Source organism: Trachemys scripta, chromosome 4, assembly GCF_013100865.1.
Source record: "Trachemys scripta elegans isolate TJP31775 chromosome 4, CAS_Tse_1.0, whole genome shotgun sequence".
In the NCBI taxonomy this organism is placed as follows: domain Eukaryota; kingdom Metazoa; phylum Chordata; order Testudines; family Emydidae; genus Trachemys; species Trachemys scripta.
In genome coordinates this window covers 60500562-60522226 of record NC_048301.1, presented here as the reverse complement: position 1 = coordinate 60522226, position 21665 = coordinate 60500562, and the positions used below count along the sequence as shown (strand labels likewise).

General features: G+C 41.2%; 1 protein-coding gene across 2 annotated transcripts in view; it reads left to right on the top strand.

Annotated features, from left to right (window-relative positions):
• Positions 1–19338, top strand: part of INO80 (INO80 complex ATPase subunit) — a 119737-nt gene extending 100399 nt beyond the window's left edge. Inside the window, exons 27-35 of one of the 2 annotated variants that reach the window (XM_034769089.1) lie at positions 1161–1255; positions 3866–3938; positions 8738–8896; positions 10163–10265; positions 10846–10934; positions 11840–11995; positions 13351–13510; positions 14347–14562; positions 15346–19338. In XM_034769089.1, the coding sequence (XP_034624980.1) occupies positions 1161–1255; positions 3866–3938; positions 8738–8896; positions 10163–10265; positions 10846–10934; positions 11840–11995; positions 13351–13510; positions 14347–14562; positions 15346–15563 (1269 nt within the window). In that variant the 3' untranslated portion in view covers positions 15564–19338. The remainder of the gene's footprint in view (positions 1–1160; positions 1256–3865; positions 3939–8737; positions 8897–10162; positions 10266–10845; positions 10935–11839; positions 11996–13350; positions 13511–14346; positions 14563–15345) is intronic. The other variant, XM_034769088.1, reaches the window with a different exon arrangement.
• The last annotated feature ends 2327 nt before the right edge of the window (positions 19339–21665 follow it).

Here is a 21665-nt window from a genome sequence, read left to right as displayed (position 1 = left end):
GTAGGATCGCTCCTACACGCTTGAGTTGGGGGATTTACATCACTTGTCAGATGTGACTAGATCTGCATTACAGAGGCTCCTTGCATGAATGTGAGCTGCCACATCATGAACAGACCTGCATTTTTGTTTCTGACAACACCAAATAGGGATTGCAAAGCCAAGTTGTTCACATTAAATAAGGAAGGGGTGTGAAGGACAGTTACCTAATAATAGAGACAGGTATGTATAGATTCTCCTTGCAGTAGAAGAGAAGAAAAAAGCTTAAATCTACCTATAGCCTTTGCATCAGGGAAGAAGCATTATTAGAGTGAGTCTGCAAATTTTCGTCAGCACTTCACAGCTTGCTTTTCCATGGGACCAGTCACTGGCACCCACTTTCCAAAGAGCTGAGGGTCAAGCACCTACCTGCTCTTTGGAAAGTCGGCACCTGTGATTGCTCTGCCCTGGCCCTGCCCCCACTCCACCCCTTCCCCCTAAGCCCCACCCCGCCTCTTCCCGCCCCCACTTAGGGTGACCAGATAGCAACTGTGAAAAATCAGGACGGGGTTGGGGGTTAATAGGCACCTATATAAGAAAAAGCCCCAAATGTCGGGACTGTCCCTATAAAATCAGCACATCTGGTCACTCTACCCCCGCTCCACCCCCAGTCTGCCTCTTCCTGACCGGTTCCGCCCCCTCTCCTGAGCGCGCCGCGTCCTCGCTCCTCCCCCCTCCCTCTCAGCCTCTTGCATGCCGTGAAACAGCTACTTTTCTTCGAGTGGTGTCCCTGTGGATGCTCCACTCTAGGTGTTGATGCGTCCCTGTGCCGGAGATCGGAGATTTCTCGCAGCAGTACTCTGTCGAGGTGAGGGCGCGCACAGGGGTCGTCTCGTGCAGCCATTGGCACCTCCTGTAGCGCGCACTCCCCTGACCGTCCCCTCAGTTACTTGTCAACTATCCTCGGCTGGGCAGTGTTCTCCTCGATGCTTTCTTGGGGGGGGGGACACAACCAAAGTTAAAAGTTAGATAGGAACTTCTTTTTAGTCTCAAAAGAACAAGAGTACTTGTGGCACCTTAGAGACTAACAAATTTATTAGAGCATAAGCTTTCGTGGGCTACTGCCCACTTCTTCGGATGCATGACACTGACTCAAAAAAAATTTTTTTTTGCATGCTTTGCAGGAATACATGGTTTACAGGAAACATACCTACATGAGATTGGATGGTTCTTCAAAGATCTCTGAAAGAAGGGACATGGTAGCTGACTTTCAGAACAGGTAATCTGTTTATAAAAGCAATGGATTAAGCATTTGAAAAATGTTAAGTAAACTAAGTCACCGTCTCAAAAGGCTTACATACTAAATAGAAAATGTATGTATGGAGGGAAAGGGATGAGATGTAATGGAAATCAGTTTGATTGACCAGTGAAGTTTAGCTAACATCATGGAAGTTCCATGCTTTTTATTTTTGTCTCTTTTTGTTTGTTTGTTTTTAATTTCAAGTTAACCCTGATTAATTGAAAGTCTCACTGAACATGTGACGCCTTCAAATACATGGCATTTGGTTAACCAGGATTTCTAATCCTGTGGCGCTTAGGAGCGCCACAGGGCTGAAACTAAGCTTCTGTGAAATACAGTAGCACAAAGCAACTCTACAGTACCAGAAAATCTGTCCTTACTTATCTTGAATATGGCCTTGTCTATAGAGAATCCCAGTGGGAATGAAATGGTAGTATGTGGTGTACTATATGTTCTGTGGAGTGACATTCTGAGAGTTAAATTGAAATCACAGTTGTGATTTTGAGCTTTCGAAATAGGCCTCGGTCTCTTAAGTGCAGTATGTTTCATAGAAGGGCAAAAGAAATAAACTATATATTCTCTTAGGCAGTAGGGCTCTACTTACCAATTTTGATGTTAAGCTATAGGAACTGAGTTATGTAGGGCCAGTCCATTGTAATGAAGCAAAGTTTCTAAACCAGCCCTCTTAGGTTACACTAGCACAAAAAGAAGGGATATGGAGTCTGTCTCACCTTATTACAGGGTTACATATTGTTGCACAACTTCATCTCCATCAATGCATATTATACCCACTATCTGTATTTATATTTACTAACTCAAGTTCCCTCATGTAGTCATGGGATGTAACTTGCTAAGATGTTGCTGTGACAAATAGTCCACAGTCTGAGATGATGTGATGTCTATTGGTAAAACAACCCTTGTGAATGAATTGTTAACCACTGAGAACAAAATCAGTATCCTTTCACAGCAATAGGATTTATAAAATACTGTTGGTTTCCATCTGCCAAGGGATAAAAATACAGGTTCTAGAGTACAGGATGGTCTTTGTGCTAGCCTTGTCAGAGTGGAATTGCAGTTTTGAAGGTGGAGCGAGATCTACATGTGAACTCTTTGGTTTTGAAAATAAAACCAAGCATCAATGTCTTTGAGGCAAAAGGACTTGGAGGGATTGTGTGCTATGTAGAGACTATTAGGTAAGCCTCCCTGAGCAGGAATATTTGAAAAGGGCAAACGTGTGCAAACCTTCAAGAAAAGTGAGATGGAAATACACTACCTAATATTTAATTGATTCCAGCAGTCAAAAGAGGTTTCCAACTGGTTATGATCTCCTCTCTAGAATTCTAACACTTCTTCCTATAAGAAGTTCAGCAAATTATTTTTATTAATGAATAGAACATCTATCAAGAAAAATAATAATTTCAGCTAGAAATTCCTTTGATATAAAGGTCAGCCAGTCTAAACAAGAATTCCTATAAAAAACTATTTAAATTCCCCTTGTGCAGTATTTATTTGTGAGGAATAAGTCCAGGAAAAAGTCTGACTGAGACTAAAGGCTGTTCTGCAGGATGTCCTGGCAGGACACTGTTAACACACAACTATAGAACTACGATACATTCATAAGGTCTATAGTAAAATCCTCCCTCTCTCCCTTCCCTCTGACATTTCCAGAAAAGGATACTTGGACCTTTCAAAACTGAAGATTTCATGCATCATCCTATTATTGATATCACATAAATAGTCATTCAGCTTCAAAATGTTTTACAATAATTCACTACTGTAGCCTTACGACATTCTTGCGAAATAGATAAGTAATGTTATCTGCATTTTACAGATAAGGAAAATGAAGAAAATAGACTGTAGTTTGTCGCTCAAGATCAGTGTCACAGCTACGGCCAGAATTCAGGAGTTCTTAGATCCTAGACTTATGCTCAGGCGACTAGATCTTGCCTTTTTTTTTCATGCTGCCAAGACAGTATAGTATAAGCCAAGACAGCTGGAAAATCAGATTGTTCCTTTTATTATAAAATAAAATTGTTGGGACCTCGAAGAAAACATTCAGTTTAGGAACAATTTTTTATCTACGTAATATTTTCTGAGTTCCTCTTCCTTTATTCTTTACCAATAAGATATTTATAGTTAGACAGGATCTTTTGAGTTCATCAGCTTCTGTTCATTTCGCCACTTGACATCCTAATCTTAGATTTACAGGTGGCTCTATGAAACTGTTTGTGAAACTACAGATCAGGAATCATGACTTCAGAGGGTGAATGAGTAACATGGACCAGATGAACACGTTCTATGTTGTAATCAAGTATAAGAAGCCTCCACTATGTTTTTAAAAGAACATTCCGTTGTATGAATAGCTGCAGTCACAGGTGTCTTTAAGCATCACTGAACTGTATTTTAACTCCCTTTCTTTTTCTTCCTCTCCACTCACCCCTTTTTCTCAAACCATCCAATGGGAGTTAGGTGCCTAAATACCTGTAAAAACCTCTTGGGGGTTTCTTTTCTAGCTCATTATATAGTGTAATGTTTGTATTGATGACATAAACTAAGCAGATTTTTTTTTTCTTCTCTTCCTGTCTGCAGGAATGATATCTTTGTGTTCCTGTTAAGCACAAGAGCTGGAGGATTGGGCATTAACCTCACAGCTGCAGATACGGTAGGTGGATAGCTTAGTATAGTAACACCAGATCTCAAGACCTATGTCGGTAGAAGGTTATTTAGCTTGCTGGTATTTTGGTTAATTTCAGTTGTAACTGTTCTCTTGTTTTATCCTGCCTTCACATATCCCAAACATCCTTTTCTCTTAAGCTTTCCCTACCTTTCTTTTTCTCTATTCTGTAGCAAAACTGATAGCCTTGTCTGTGTGAAACTCTGAGCTGTCTCAGCCATGTTTTTTTTAAATACCACCATTCTTATCAAGAAACTGTATTAGCTTATTGATTCCACTCATATCTGGGAAACATTACTGCAGTTTGTGGCATATATGAGAAATAAAGGAACAGTTTGTAGACAATTGCACACCTACAGCATTGGCTCTGTGAGATCTTGGAGACAACCCTACCCCTAAGAGTTTTTAATGTCTGCTTTATGGGTGAACCTGGAATGTAACTGAATGACACTGGGAGCTTACAAATAGTAGATACAGGTCTGTCTCATCTTACGCGGGGGTTCCGTTCCGCGGTTAGCGCGTAAAGCGAAAACCACGTATAGCCAAAACCCCATTGAGTTCAATGGCGGGTGAAATCGCCCGCACTACAGGTATAGTATTAAAATTGTTGTTTTTCTCTTTTTTGTTTTTGCCGACCGCGTAAAGTTGAAATTGTGCATGTTAAATGCGCGTAAGATGCGACAGACATGTAATACATTTTCACAATGGATTGTACTTTACCGCTGGACAATTTAAACTTAAGCTTCAGTAGTAAAAGAATATGGTAACCTACCTCAGCAAAATTATTACAGCACTGTCCATTTTAAAAGCATTTGTGAAGTCAGAGAATAGGCAGAGCAGCCAATAATCCAGGCTGTAGTACTTGTTGAATCTGTCAGTAGATTAGTATGACTCTGGCAATACAATTTAAGAATAATGGGTCAACTTTCCATTTCATGTCTACACCATATCAGATGGCTCTGTATGAACTGCTGTTGGATCACTTTAATTCACCTTTTAGGACTTTAAAATTGGCAGTTGTTGCGTTTCAGTGGCTTTTTTTCTGAGATTATAAAAATTAATTCAAAAAGTATGCACTGCTAAAAGAGAAGTAGAAAAGAAGAGACATAACGTTGGCATTCAAGAGGGCATAGACTGAGTATCTTCTAAAAGGTGCTATACAACTTGCAGGATAAATCAAAGAAAATGGAATTATTGCTGGGGCTTTTTCCCACCAAGTGTATGTACAGAAAGATATTTCACGTGTCAAATATATATGTCACTATAACTGAGAATCTTGCCATAATCCATCACCCAGCTGAGGTTAATAGGATAAAAAAAGAATGTGCAATAAGTAAACAAAGAAATAAGCACAGCAGTCACATTAATTAACATAGTGAGCACATTTTGAGCCTTCCAAGCAACAGTTGGGACTTGCCTGGCTGATACATTAAAAACTTGTTTTGGTGTTTGTCTTTTGTTTATTCTTTCACTCTGATAAACTTAAGTTTTAGAATGTCTGTTAAGTATCTGTTTGAGACTAACTTTAGTAAATAATGCATGGAATTGAAATCTATTAAATTAAAGACATTACATTTAAAATGGATGAAAGGAACTATATTTTAATTAACCAATGGAATTTGCTGCTACAGGATCTTAAGTTTCCAAAAAAAGGTGACGCTTTAAAAAAATATGAATAAGAGCACAATTATAAATTACTGAGGGTAAGAACTACAAAGATTTCCTACCCTAATGCTTCAGAAGATTAGATCGCCACCAACCAAGATCAGGAAAACATTTCTCCTTCCATTTACCCATGGTATAATATTGCACAATTGTATAGGTGAATTGCAGGGGAGAGGTGTCTTCTGTTGAAGCATCTGTCATTAACTACTGAGACAGGATACCGGACCATATGAATCATTGATCTATTCCAATGCTTGTATTCTTTTTAGTTTGTGTATGCTTAGATTTGACAGCAAGTGAGACTGGCTGTTGGTCTCAGAAAGGCAGCAGGCTTCTGAGCCTAAAATCTCCATACCCTCTCCCTTTTTCAACCAGTCTGTCCCCATTTGTAGCCTCTTAAAGAAATGAGAACAAAGCAAGCACCCACAGGGTTACCTGTACAAACAAAGATGGATGGATGTCAGACACTTTCACATTGTTTGGTATAACCAATATAGTTCTTAATTTGGGGTATTTTGAATTGGAATTTTGAGATTTATAGGTAGATATGGATACATTTTTTGTCATGGTAAAATTAAGCAAAATTCTTGGAACAGTGATGGTAAAAATGTACAAAATCAGGGTATGGTGGGGGAGGAGGCTGAAGCCCAAGGAGGGCTGGGGCACTGAGAGTCCAAGCCACACTGCCGCCTGGGGCTGGAGCGGAGTCTGAGGCAAAGAAGTCACGGAGGTCTGTTAAAGTCATAGAATCCATGACCTCCAAGACCAAATCGTATCTTTGCTGATAGACTACTCTCTTGCTATGGTTATAGTGTTCTTCTAAAACATGAAAGGGCTTGCACTGTGAAATTAAGAATGATTGACCTAGATTTTCTGCAACTTTATTCTGTTACACTAAGGATTTATTTGGGAGATTCCAAAGTTGCATATTTCAAAGGCCAAAGAAGAGGCTGTATATCAACAGAAGCACAAAGAGCTTCACATGACTTGAAAACAAGGAGTTCTTGCCTGTTTTTATTGAGTCCATTTAATCTGTTTTTCTTTTGGGTTTATTGAAGATACTGTCTTCTGAATTTGAATTAGGGCAACTATATTTTGATATATAAAATACTTGCTCTGAATGGTCATCTTTACTCCTCCTCTAAATGTACAAATCCATTTACCCTTTACATGTTGGTCAAATCTGTTCTGCTAATGGGATGATGGTAGCTACTGCTAGTGTTCTGGGAAAACCTTGATAGGCAACTTTTGTGCCAGATGTTTCTGCTCCCACCTAAGAGACAGACTGCTCAGGAGCCCCGGCTCTTCTAGCACTCCCCCCCCCCCCCTTTAGATTATTCTTTGTTTTCTCTCACCACCTTCCCCCACAGCACAGAGTTGTTTTCTCTATCTAGGGAACTCGGCAACTAGCTGGTGCAAGAGGATGGCACAAGCAGAAAGTGCACAGTGCAGGGGACCCCTTCTCCTAGAGCCCAAAATGTCTCTTGTACTCTTAGATACCCCATATTTATGGGGCTCTGCATAACCTTAAATATGTTGCATCCCTGTAACATCTTTGGCCTCTAGATAGGGGCCAAACTCTTCAACAACAGAAAGCCATACGACCCACGTCAGCCTCCAAACCTGACATTCAGGAAGAAACCATTGCTCCCAAATCCAGCATGGCTCTCAAGTCAGCATCAGAAGACCAACAGCAGTACATGCACTTTGCAAAGAAAAACAAGAAGACTGGCAAGCAAGACAAACCTTCCTCCTACAAGGGAAAATTCTTTTGGAGCTCCTCTCTTGTAGTAGATATATGGGGAAGCAAACCTTCCACTTCCATACCTGCAGTGACTTGCTTGGTCAGCATTTCCGGTCTTCCTGTTCCTGTGCAAGAACTCTTCCGACACCCCTCTCTCCCCGCCAGTGCAGTTGGATGGTAATTCTAATGGGTCAGAGGGCGGGCACTGCCCCTACAAGATAAGGGTCACATGTGAGGCCCCATCAACCAACAATTATATTAAAGAAAACCCTCAGGCAACTCCTTCATGAAGTCAGAATCCTCCTTGGATACTTTGCCCCATGAGACTGGGAGTTTTCCAGTTAGGAGAAATCTGAAGCTGGCTCCCAGGTCAGGTCATTTGCCCACAAATTCTTCAATACCATGGTGAAATAGGTGATCCTAGCACTCAGCCTGCATCAGATTCCTGATTACAGCAAGGGAGAACTGAAACCCTCCATGCAGAAAAGGATTCCAGTATAAATTCAGAAAACAGCTAGGACTCTTCTTGTATGTGTCAGCATTAATGAGGTAATTGGATAAGTCCATGAAAGATAGACACCTCAACAGACCATTTATGAAGCAGTAAGGATTCTAAAAGAAGAATCAATTTAATATGGAAGTGTCTTAAACTGAAAAGCTGTTGTAGCAGTAGGGTTGAAAAACCAACCACCTGATACTTTTTTTATCTGAAGAAAAATAGGAGAGCTTCTGCAGTCTTGCATAAGCTACCTTAGTTCTTGGTTTCCTTAACATTTGGAGTGCTTCACTTTTCAATCTTAATGTTTTTTTTAATTTCTGTTTTGTATGGTATATGTATGTAAAGTATTTTGGGATAAAAATGGAATATAATTTTAAGATGTCAGTTGATGTTTGTGATAGGAGCACCAAAAAATATTTTTTTTCTGATTTGAGAGAAGAAATTGTTCTTGTACACAAACCCTTTACATGAACTGCTCACTTAGAATGAATTTTTGCAAGCAAATCATACAGCCTCTAAAAATGGGTTTTATAATATAGATGGTGTCAGGCAACTCTTATTTTTTGCATTGTAATAAACTTTAGAATTCTGTTCATCCAAGCAAAGTATGTCAAGGTAGATAGGACTTCCTCAGTTGTTCCATAGGATTCCAAACACTAATGGTAATCAGCAATTTGAAAGCACCTGAAGTGCAGTGCAAAGGATTTTACAATCCTGTACCATGGAAGGCTTTCAGAGACTTTAGTCTGCAGTTAGCAAATACAGCAGAATAAAGTCCCCACAGTGGCAGGTTCTTTTCTTTTCTCAATACATACATCTAAATGCAAAGTGTTCTAGTCATTTTAACCCTATCTGTGCTTCTCTGATGTTCCTATGCAGGTAATTTTCTACGACAGTGACTGGAATCCAACAGTGGACCAGCAGGCCATGGACCGGGCACACAGACTGGGTCAGACGAAACAAGTCACTGTGTACCGGTTGATCTGTAAAGGCACCATTGAGGAGCGCATCTTGCAGAGGGCAAAAGAGAAGAGTGAGGTAGGAATGAAGAAGCCATCTGGAACAAGAGTTCGGTAGAGTGGATAGCAGAGAGTTCAACTGTGGAATTGTTCTGGGAAGTAGAATAGTCTCTTCAGACATACAGAGAGAGACCCATATGGGTATCTCTATGCTAAAGGGAAAAAAATAGTATCCATATTATAACAGGGGAGCTGCACTGTGTAATGTGGATAGAGCCCAGGTGGTATCATGTCATGTGGTAACCTCCCCCCCCCACTGTTCTTGCTGAAAATGCCTGTTTAGACTAAAGCTTATGCTGTTGTTAATCTAGGAATTCCAATTTTTCTGGTGTAGACAAACCATCATTGCACACCAACCACTAAATTCTACAAAACTAAACCACTCTGCCTACAATTTCAAATATGTGATCTTATCTTATCAAATATGTGTAGAATTTTTTCAGAAAGTTTTGACAAAAACCAGACTCTGCGTATTTGAGATATGAAGGTTCCCAAAAGTGCTCAACATCTTGCAGAATCAAGCAGTAAATGCTTTAAAACCTTGAGCCTCGCAACACCTTCAGGGAGCACATCTATACTTGAAAAAATTGGGTGCACAATTAATCATTGTTAGTGGTAGCAGCATTGAAAGTTGTATTGCAGACGGGGCTCAGGAATTGTACCATTTTTCCTCTGGATTAGACTTTGACTACATTAGAGCCTTCAATCAACTGTGCTTTGGTTGGTTGTATTGCAGCAATTGATGCACCGCTACTTGAGTGCATGCACATTGCCCACCCTGAATCAGTGTATGTTTTCCCCTTTGCATGCAGATTAGGGCTGCCTAACACCGAGTGGGTTGGGAGGTGGCTGTCATCTTTGACAGTTGACAAATACTCCTGATCTTTTTATACTATAGCTTCCACAGTTATTACCACCCGTGATGACTTGTGCATTTGATTTTTGTCAGTGTAGATCCACCGAGAGAGGTTAAGGGACTTGGTCATGTCCACACATTGAACTGTTGTCAAATCTAGGGTTTAGAACCCAGTCCTCCTAAAACCCTAAACCACACAGCCTCCCATGTAAGTCACTTGAAAAATAGGGATAGTAATACCTACCTCACAGGGAGGCTGAGGATTATTAATATTTGTTTGGTACTGGGTTAAATTCTGCTGTTGGGTTTATCAGGATAGAATAATCATAACTTTCACCATTTTAACTAGCACCTTTTCCTAGTTAGTATTTAGTAAAGAGAAAAGAAAATAGCTCATGGTTTCTCTGTTTATATTTTCTTTACTTTTAGATCCAGCGGATGGTGATTTCAGGTGGCAATTTCAAACCAGACACCTTGAAACCCAAAGAAGTGGTCAGCCTTCTGCTGGATGATGAGGAACTCGAGAAGAAATGTATGTGCAGTGCACGTTGTTCTCCTTCTCAGTCTGTCTTGTGCTTCACTGGTTTAGAAATCTTTCCTCTCAACCTCTACAAACACATGCACCATAGATGATAACTTCTGTTTCCTGGCTTATTTTGTATCACTAATTATTTTTAGTTCAAGCTGGTTTCGTATCGCTATTGAGTGAAATGGGTGTAAGATATGTGATGGTGCAGTATAAAGTTTTTAATGTCACTTTTTTAGGATCACCATATTATTCATGAATGACAAAGCTTTGGCAAAATAAATGCTAATAAGAACTTTATATTTCAGCACACATTTGGATGTACAATGTAGATGCACATTTTGATACCGCTTGAGAGAAGAATTTCCCAATAAGGCTTTTACTTTTCTGATTTCAGGGAGTTTGAATCTAGCATTACTCTTTAGGGACTTTCATTGTGTTAGTGTAATATTGCTGGGTTTTATCCAGGGCTTTTTCTAGAACCAGAGTCTTTTGTGAGATAAAGAATATTTATAGAGGGATAGGAAATAGCTTTGCAAAACTGTGATTCTTACATTACGCTTTTGCTACCTTTGTTTCCTGACAGTGCGTCAGCGTCAGGAGGAGAAGCGGCAGCAGGAGGAGACAAATCGTGTGAAAGAACGTAAACGAAAGAGGGAGAAGTATGCTGAAAAGGTACTTTGATGCAAGGATTGTGATGGGGAAGAGTCTGAAAGGCTTTAATCAGGGTTCTCACAGTATTACATAGTATGGACCAAGTTTTAATACAAAGACGGTTTCATGGACATCCTCTTCTCCCATTCCCTATTATGTAACAGCCCTGTGGCAACTACAGCGATTGCTTACATATAAAAGTAATATTAGGAAAATATGTAATGTATCTTTTACTTGTATCTTTATCTGTCTTTTGATGCAACTTGCAGCTTGGAAATAACGAAGCGCTATGCGTGTATACAGCTCTCTGAACCACCAGTAATCACAGAGCCATTTGGAACCCCCTAGTTTAAAGAACTAAATGACATAATACTTTTCTGTTTTCATAGCTCATAAATCAGAGGCTTACTGATGCTGTCATCTTATCAGTTTTTGTTCTGGGAGTGTACAAATGGAATGTAAATTCAATACCCGATACCAGTAAAATCTCACTATCTGAATGGCGTAATGAGAGGGGAAACAGAAATTTGTAACATCAGAATTTCATTTTCTGGCTATTTGGATTTGCATAGTCTGAATTTAAGATATTGGAATTTGGATAATCAGAGTTTATAAGAAAGTATTTCATGCTCACTTTTAAAAAAAATTTTGAAATCAAAATCCTCTAACTCTTCAGTAGTGGAAATGCTGATACCTCATTCAAGCCATATTAAAAAACCTTACTAAATCTAATGTATGAGTTCCTGGTGCATCTGGTGCCATGTCCTCCAAAAAAATCCCAACATGCCTTATTGGTAAATGCCATGCATGGCCTTTATCTTGTTATATTGCACTGGATGGTGGGCTTCCCAGTTTACTTGCACCATTGCTTCTTCCTTAATGTGTTTTCAGTCCTTATTTTACTGGTTTGTTTTGCTTATCTGCAGAAGAAAAAGGAAGATGAGTTGGATGTCAAGAGAAGGAAAGAGGGCATGAACCTGGTGATCCCATTTGTTCCATCTGCTGATAACTCCAACCTTTCTGCTGATGGGGATGACTCATTCATTAGTGTAGACTCTGCCATGCCCAGCCCCTTCAGTGAGGTGAGACTGTCTTTAAACCATCTCCTTAGTCTCGTGGTCTTTAGAACTCTTGCTTTCTGCTCTCTAGCTAGAGTGGAACCGGTGTACTATTAGGGAACCAGAGATGTCTTAACCTAATATTGACCCATGAGTTCAAACCAGTCTATCTAAAATGTAGACGCTAAAATAATCTTCCCCTTCCACTTCTCTGATGATCTCATCATTGTCTCTTTCACTGACTCTGTCTTTTTCTACGTCAAGCCCTTCTTCTTTACCTTCAGACTCTGCATAGCGCCACTCCTGCCTGCATTCTAGCTTCTTTCCTCCTACTCTTCCCTTCCTCATCTTTATGTTCTCTTCACATTTGTGACTTTGTACCTTTTTTCTTATCACCACTTCCCATGCCTGGAATAGTCTCTCTCTTTTTGTGAACCAAGCAACTTCCCTCTCTTCCTTCAGATACCTCCTCAGAGCTCAGTTTCTTTGTGTAATCATCCATCACTAGTCTCTCCTAGAGCTCTTTCTTCTCCCTCATGTGTTTCTGGTCCTTAATTGTTGTGTTCTCTAATTTAAACAAACATACCTCACAGCACAGATCTTGTCTTCCTTCATGTTTTTAAAGAGCCATGTTCTTCTGTAGTACTAAATACATATTATTGTTTTTATACCAGGTTGAGTTAATAAATAAAAATAAGTAATATATGGAGATATACCTATCTCATAGAACTGGAAGGGACCCTGAAAGGTCATTAAGTCCAGCCCCTACCTTCACTAGCAGGACCAAGTACTGATTTTGCCCCAGATTCTTAAGTGGCCCCCTCAAGGATTGAACTCACAACCCTGGGTTTAGCAGGCCAATGCTCAAACCACTGAGCTATCCCTCCCCCCATAATAATTAATTAGTTAATTAAGATCCTTCACTCATTACTAAAAGGTTTTGATTAGCAGTAGTGGTGGAGCAGAGAACAGGATTCTCAACCTTTCTCCTTCAGAAGTGGGTGCTCTCTTGAGGGTAATCTGCATGGGAATCAACAAGGTTGAATGAAGAGGAAATAAAGGTTCTCTTTGGATCTCTGCCAAATCCCTGAATCTCCCATTTTTAAAGTTAGCATGTATTTTAGTTCAGAGTTGAACATTAAACATGGGCTGGAGAGAGAATTTAATTTTGCACTGTGTGTAAGTAGAGGACATGGTGTGGTGAGACAGGATATATATCATGTTTCCTGTCTTGCATTGAGAGCGAGCCAGGGCTAGCTGTCATTTAATTGCCTGGTAGTAAAATGCTCTTTAATCTAGTTGCACCTTTTCTAAAGTTCTTAGCATGCTTTTACCTTTGTTGTAAACAAGCTGATGGGTTTTGTCGCTGTGCTGTCTAGATCTCCATCAGCAGCGAGTTGCATATGGGGTCTATCCCTCCTGATGAAAGTAGCAGTGACATGCTGGTGATTGTGGATGATCCAGCCTCTTCAGCACCACAGTCAAGGGCCACAAACTCTCCTGCTTCCATCACTGGCTCAGTCTCAGATACCATGAATGGTCAGTACTCTTCACTTACCCTAATACTTACAAGGAGTAGTCAAGCCTGGACTTTGTATATCTACATAATATAGCCGTTTTACCCCCACTTTATGCCTGCCTTGTAGGATTTAGTGAGGGGTGAAAAGGTGTAAGAAAGAGTTCTTTCTCATGAATTTTTTTCAGCATTGGCAGATAGTATCATCTACTGATGTATTCAATCATCCATCATGCTTTACCATTCCCATGGTATGTAATACAAGTGTTTTTTGTTCCTGTGATGTCCATTCCCCTTTTTGCAATGTGTACGTATCAGCAAAGCTCACTGCTGTTACTAGACAGCTGTGTAAAGAAGTAGAATCCTCCATAGGACCATTCAGTTATATGTCTAAGCTTTTCCCTGATCTCACTGTGGAGCCCAGGGACAGGTTCTGTATTGCCTACCTTTCTGTTGTATGATTGAGCCAGCTGTAATTGCATGACATTAGCTACCATAATTCTATTATCGAAAATAATTATAGCCCTAGTTTTTGATGGGTTTCTTTACAGGTAGCAAATGGAAAAGCCAGAATATCTCCAAATAAGAGTGTTTTTTCCCTCAGATATTAAAGGAGAGTTCTCCCCTGGATTTAGTAGCGGAGCTCACAGTCATGACAGCTAATTGGAGTTAGTGAGGTGTGACTAATGAGAGGAAATTGAGGAACAAAACTTGTGTATTTGTTTTTTCATGGGGGTTGATGGTTTAGTTACTAGCAGGCTGATGTAGATGTCAGGTATGTGTGAAGTTGTATTTAACTCATGAGTCACCTTGTGTATTACAACAACTAATATTTTCATCTCCTCCTTCGTTGTTTAAGGAATTTCAATCCAAGATACACCTGTCACAGGGAGAGGTAATTCAAGTAGAAGCCGGGGTCGCCCTAAAGGTTCAGGCAGTGGATCCAAAGGCACGGGGAAAGGCCGGAGCCGGAAGTCAACAGCAGGAAGTGCAGCTGCAATGGCAGGCGCCAAAGCAGGGGCGGCGGCGGCCTCTGCCGCAGCATATGCAGCATACGGGTACAATGTGTCTAAAGGTAAGGGAGACTGCTACATAGAGCAAACTAAACGGTGTTTTGATGTAAGGCTGTTCAGACATCCTGCCAGGGAACAGGAATTGTATTATAGTATCTCTAGAGTCTTGTGTTCTTTCTCATTGCGATTGTCATGTAGCCGTACTGAATGGCATGTAATATGATGTCAGAAGATTGTGATAATACAGCAAGTTCCACCACCTCAATGCAGGGGAAGTAAGAGATTGGGAGCACTACCTCTAACTCCCCTCTAGGTTTTTGCTCTTATGTATTCTAGGCAGAAGTCTTGCTTTCCCTTGGATTACGTAGCACTTCATGCATTTCCTTCCTCTGTCAGTGAAATGGGAGTTTGTTCAGTCAGATTGGACAGCGCTGCATACCACTGAACCATGGCTGTTGCTGTTCTTTGCGGTTGTCATGTGGTAGCTCTGTAGCTATAGCTGTAGAGCCAGAACTTCAGCCATTGAAATCAGTTGGTGCTACAGTGATTCACATCTGCTGAGGACCTGGCAAAGTGGTGTATACCAGATGGGCTATGGCTCCCTCTTAGACCTCTCTCCCTTATGTGATCAACAGGCTCAGACAATTCATAAGCACGGGGTGGTCAGTGAAAGCAAGTTGGATTAAAGAGCATGAATTAAGGGTCCGTTAATATATTCCTTTAACGTAAATGCAAGTCATAGAAGTTAAATTTTGTGTTGCTGACGAGCCACAGTGTGTGAATGGTGTGTTCACGTGGAATCTGTTTTTTTTGTTTTGTTTTGTTTTTGTTTCCCCTGTTGCTAGGTATGTCTGCAAGCAGCCCTCTCCAGACATCAATAATTCGCCCTGCTGGACTTGCAGACTTTGGACCTTCAAGCGCCTCTTCTCCTTTGAGTTCCCCCTTGAGCAAAGGCAACAGTGTCTGTGGGACCCCAAAAAGCTTAAATCTGACCAGCACTATGATACCAGAAACCCCAGTTCGGAAACAAAGCAAAGGAGCCCACACCTCGGGTGGGCGGTAGTAAATTTGAGCCCTGGAGCTTACCTTAACCGTATTGGCTTTCAAAGTAGCCCACCCTGCCAGCAGAAGGCATGCAGATAAATGCCTGTTGCCATCCCACATGTATGTGAAAAGAAAATCACAGCACAATGGGGATGGGTGGTTTACGTGAGCACTTTGATTATGTGTATCCAAAAAAATTACTTTTGCAGATTCTGTGAGGAGTATGGATAAGGAGTGGGGTTAACTGAGAATGTTTCAGATTAGTTTTTCAATTAAGATTTACTGACACATCCTACAAGCGTGCTGTGAGAGAGATCCTGCAGCTATTTGTGTTTGTGGACACAGCAGTATACTGTCCTTCCTCTTCTTTCAGCTTCAGATGGAGTTCAGCTCCATTCTTATTCTAAGAAATCAGTATCTGAACTTGGAGGGTATTCTATGAAGTCAGAGAAACCCTTTGCACTGAGGACCTGACAGTGCATTTGAGGGTGTGCCCATCCAGGGGAGCTGGGTGGTTGAATAATCTGGCTTCTCTAGTGTGAATCAGTAGTGAATCTAGGGATTCTATGAAGAATTATCTGAAGACCTTGATTTCAAGGCCACGGGAAAGAAATCTCACAGTTTCCAGGGTCTGGACTCTTGTCAGCACTATGCTTTTGAATCTGTTCTAAACATCTGGCAGGAGCTGGAACCACAGTTGGACAGAATATGCTTATTTAGTGTTGCTATGTCTGCTTCACAGAGAGGAAGAAGCTTCAAGTAACTGGTTTACATTTCAAAGTCCAGGTCTGTTAGCATTGAGCATTTGCTATGTTGGATTTAACAATGATCTCTCTCATTCTGAGCTATGCTGAGCTCTTAAAAGGTGTAGGAACCATCAGGCTCTGCTTGTGTATGTTTCAAGAAGAGGGAATGCTGATGTGTAGGGGGAAGAAGTTCATTGCTATTCTTCTCATTGTGCAATTGCAGAACTTGCTGACATTGCCTTTGGGTACTGCAGCTTGCTATGCCACAAGGGGAGCAATGGGCAACTTTACTGAAACGAGGAGTGTGCCAGTCAACTCCCTGGGAAAAATGAAGTCCCCCATTCCAAGCACCTACACAGTATGTTCTTCCAGCATGTTTCCCATTTGTCAGTGATTGTCTCACACAGCAGCTTGGCTGAGTGCATTACAATGTGCAGGCACTAGTAGCCAAGCCCCATAAGATTTATAGAAGCCATTAAAGAGAACAGGAGTGCTGTCAGTGCCGCTCTGTGTCCTCATTCTCTCAGATTTCTCTTTCCCCATCCTAAATGCACAAACCTCTCTATAGCCCCTGACTTGGCTGTAAGTGTTGTCTGCATTGCACTGAGACATGGGGGTGGGGGAGCAGTTCTCCTGTCAGGCTCATTAAAATCAAATGGTTATACTACTGGGGCACTTTCATCCTTTGTGAGAGAAAGAGAAGCAAGTTATGAGTTACAGGTCTCTGCTGTGACAGCAGATGATTTTTTTTCATCCCCAAACCCCTTGCCTGGCATCTCACAGTGTGAAGCAAGTGCTTCTTGTGGGCTCTGCCTCAAATTTGCACACCTGAAAATAGCAGAACTGAGTTTAGTTAGATTGATTTTTAAACAGATTTGTAGGGGATAATTGGGGGGGTGTCACTTAAATTAAATCATGAAGACTTCCCCCTTCCCCTCATATTCACATGTATATATGATATTTAGAGGGAATCAGAAAAATGCCAAGCCTTTTTTCTCTTTGAATGTGCTGTCTATTTTTATAACTGAACTTGTATATATGTATAAAAAGAGACACATCTTTCTTTTACTAATTGGAGAAGAAAATCTTAAATAAATGCAGTGAGATAATTTTATGTAAATCAGAGTCTCTGTGGTTTGTACTTGTGTAGCCATATGAATGGGGTGGGGTGAGGTGAGGTAGTGAGGTGTGTGGGAGTCCGCACATCTGTGGGGATGTGTAAGTGTGTGTAGGCTTTGGAATCAGAAGGTCTGTGTTCAACCCTCTGAGCAATAGCACACTCTAATTATTTTCCACTGTTATTGTTGTCCAATTAATTTACTGGATATGTAAATTTTATATAACTAAGCAACCTACTATGTGCAGTGCAGAGAGAACGTGTACAGTACGTTATAGGATAGCAGATGGATTTATTCCAAGGAAGGTCACAGATCTCGTGTCTGGAAAATGGTGGTTTAGTTCAACATGGTTGTTTCCTTTTTCAGTGCTTCAGCCCATATAGTTATTCTGCTCCAATTTTCAAATGGAATTGTCAAGGGCTTCTTTATATGCATTTTTTATTTTTAAACTGCTAGAAAGTTATGCCAGAGATTGAAATAATGCCATAGCAGGGTAAAGAAAATGGTTATCAGTATGAGCAGAACCTTGCGTATAGGAGGAGATTGCAAAGATTTATTATAATTTAATCTACAAAGGTTTAAAGTGAGGATACTAGATTTGATGATGTCAAATTAATTTTTTTTTTTTTTTTTTTTTAAGTCTCAATGACCTGTCATGCTGTGTTAGGGAAGGTGATGGAAGCCTAATTGCTTGGGATGATTAAAGTAGACTGTGCAAACTCTAGAAGATGTATAGCAGGAACAATTATCTATCTCCCTCCCTTCATAGGCAGGGAGATAAACAGGATAACCTACACTAGGTCTACGTTACAGACCTATATCTGGGGATCACATGCATCCACGAAAGCTCATGCTCCTATACGTCTGTTAGTCTATAAGGTGCCACAGGACTTTTTGCTGCTTTTACAGACCTATATCTGTATTACTACGTTGCTCAGAGGTGTGAAAAATCCACACCCCTGAGTGACATAGTCATACCAACCTAAGCCCCGGGGTAGACAGCACTATGTTGGTGGGAGAGCTTCTCCACAGCTGCCATCTCTTGTGGAGGTAGATTAACTATGCCAGTGGGAGAAGCGCTCCTGTCAACATAGGCATGTCTTCACTTAAAATGCTGCATCAGCGCAGCTGCACTTAAGTGTAGACCTGCCTGAAGACTCTTCCACCTCTCACTCCTATGAAGGATTGTATTTTAAACTGATCAGTTCTTCTTTGTTATCATTATGTGTAATGTGAGAACAAGGATACCCTTGATGTTAGATGAGCAGTACATTTAAAGGGAATTAAAATGGATGCTGTTTTATTCAAAGTATAATTGACTTTTGGAATTCACTACTGCTGGAGATTATCAAGACAAATAGTGATGGAGCTTTTTTAAAAGGCAGCATAGTTTTATGACTGTCCATTAACACTGGGCATTATATGCACAATGCAAGAGAATATAATGGATATGCATAATGAAACCACTTGCTTTGAAGTGTCAGGTAGGAATTCTCACGGCCTCTTTACCCAGGTACTGTGTTGAACGATTGTCTTTCCTCTGAAGCATCAGATACTTGCCGCTTTTGAAAACAAGGTACTGGACTAAATGACTTTATGGTCTGAGCTGGTATGGCAAATTGTGTGTTGATACATTTGTGAGACATTGGGGATTGTATATGTCCATCATGCTGTTTGAGTGTAGCATTTACGCCTTTATCCACTTTTTGCTGTAAAACTAGAAGTATAAATATTAACCACAGTTAACATTACTCTTTAGGATTTTTAAATTTTCATTTAAATCACTTTAGCTGAGCTTTCTTTAGGCCAACGGTTCTCAAACTGTGGGTCAGGACCCCAAAGTGGGTCGCAATCCCATTTTAATGGGGTTGCCAGGGCTGGCTTAGATTTGCTGGGGCCCAGGGTCGAAGCCCGAGCTCCATCGCCCGAGGCCAAAGCCAGAGGGCTTCAATTCTGGGTGGCGTGGCTCAGGTTACAGGCCCCTACCTGGGGCTGAAGCCCTTGGGCTTCGGCTTTAGTCCTGCCCAGGGCGGTGGGGCTTGGGCAGGGCCGGCTCCAGGCACCAGCTTCTCAAGCAGGTGCTTGGGGCGGCCACTTCGGAGAGGGGCGGCACGTCCAGGTATTCGGCGGCAAATCGACGGACAGTCCCTCACTCCGCCTGGGAGTGAAGGACCTCCCGCCGAATTGCCGTCGCAGATCGCGATCGTGGCTTTTGTTTTTGTTTTTGTTTTGTTTTGGCTGCTTGGGGCGGCCAAAACCCTGGAGCCAGCCCTGAGCTTGGGCTTTAGTCTCTCTCTCCCGTCCCCCACCCCCACCCCACCCCACCCCACCCAAGCTTTGGTCCCTTCTCCTGGGGTCATGTAATAATTTTTGTTGTCAGATGGGGGTCATGGTGCAAAGAAGTTTGAGAACCCCTTTAGGCCATCTAGGTTTAGAGTTTGCAGCCTGTGCACCAACTCTTTGCTCTCAATCCTGGATCAAGTGTATTGTCCTTCTCAGTAGCTGTTCAAGGACTAGATCACCTCAGTTACACTGGTCTGCTAAATATTGAAAGATATTCTAAAAGGGATTTCACCTGGGAGCTACTTAATTTCTTAACTTCACTAGATTTATACTGCACTGCTAGGATAAGGCTAATTACTTCTCATGCTTAAGGGCATAACCTGATTACCTGCGGAAGTTGGGAAAGATTTTTGTTGTTGTTGTGAATGGGGAATAGTGTTGGGGAGAAGAATTCATCTCCTTAAGAAGCATCAGCTATTGATAAGATACCAGATTTAATAGCCCAATTGTCTGAACCAATATGGTAAATCCTATGCTCCAAATTACAACCTTCCTCTTTCTTGCAGCACCTTGGAATGCTCCTCCAGACAGCCTTCTTGACAAATGTCCTCTGAAAATAGGAAATGCAAAATGTTGTGTTCTGGGCTTTCTCTAGCCCTATCCTACCCCTAACTTAATTCCCACCTCTCCTCTTCCTTGTAGCAATAAAATTATTCCAAAGCAGATGAAGCTTCCAACCCATTTGATGTTAGACTTTACTTACATAATCTTCTTTTCTGGGATGTGTTTCAGTGTTCAGGTATGAAATAACAGTTCCCTCTCCCCTTGACTGATAGGCATCATCCGTTGTGGCTGAAAGGATGGGGTGATGTGGGGTGGGAAGGGAAATTCTTCAAGCAAAACAGCCATGTGCTCTTGAATTCCTGTACAGATAGGCTCCTTCTTTGCTCTCCATGATAGACGGCTACTGCACTGTGACTCCCAACTGCATTAAAACCCTATTATATAAGCCTTTTTACCAACATCACTTCTCACTACAACCTAAAAGCTTCATTGTTTTCCTCCATGATGGGGCTACATGGCAAGGATCACTGCATCTACAGTTAGCACCTCCTTTCAAATGGCACAAGACAACATCAGTAGCAAGTTTGGGATGAGCAATCTTCTGGCTTCAAAGCCATCTGGCATGTACAGTGACGTCCTATTGTTGTGACGTCTGTTTACAAGCACCAGTCCTTCCTTCAATCTTACTCATGAGTGTTATGCCACCATTCAAGATCCCTACATTGCCTTCGGGGCTTTGGATTGACTGGAATGATACTTCTGCTTTGTCTGCCTGAATTCTTAAAACAAAAGGTTTAGCAAAACCTGCTTCTATCCCAAGGTTATGGAAACAGAATGCATTATATTAAACCCAAATGTGTGTGTAGTTTGCAGTCATTGTTACCTTGAACAATCCTCACCAACCTTTCCAAAAACAAGAGGTGCCTTTATTTTTAGTGTGAGACTAGGAGAACCAGTTTGAAACTATTACTGCTGCTTTGGACTGTTATACAATATTTTTGTGTAGGATGAGGCTAAAGTTGAGCTTATTTCCATTTCCATATTCATAACCTGAAGCTGGTTATTTTGTTCTCAGATTGCATTCGAGGGGTGCCTCACTTGGGGAGAAGTCATCTATACACTTAATTCACCCCCAGTTACTCCATTTTGTATCTTACTGGATAGAAGCTGCCTCCACGTCTTACCTTCACCTCTGTGTTTTACTTGGACGGCATAATCTATTTTTTTTTTTTTTTAATCTCTGGAATCTCACAGGGAGGGGCCCTCTCTTCATACCTCTAGCCCTCAGCTTTCTCTGTGTCCCAAACCTTAGGAAGATGCTGGTTTTGCTTTTCAAGAGTCTTATTCTTCGAGGGCTTGCTTGTGTCCATTTCCATATAGGTGTGCGCGCGTTGCGTGCACCGTCACTGG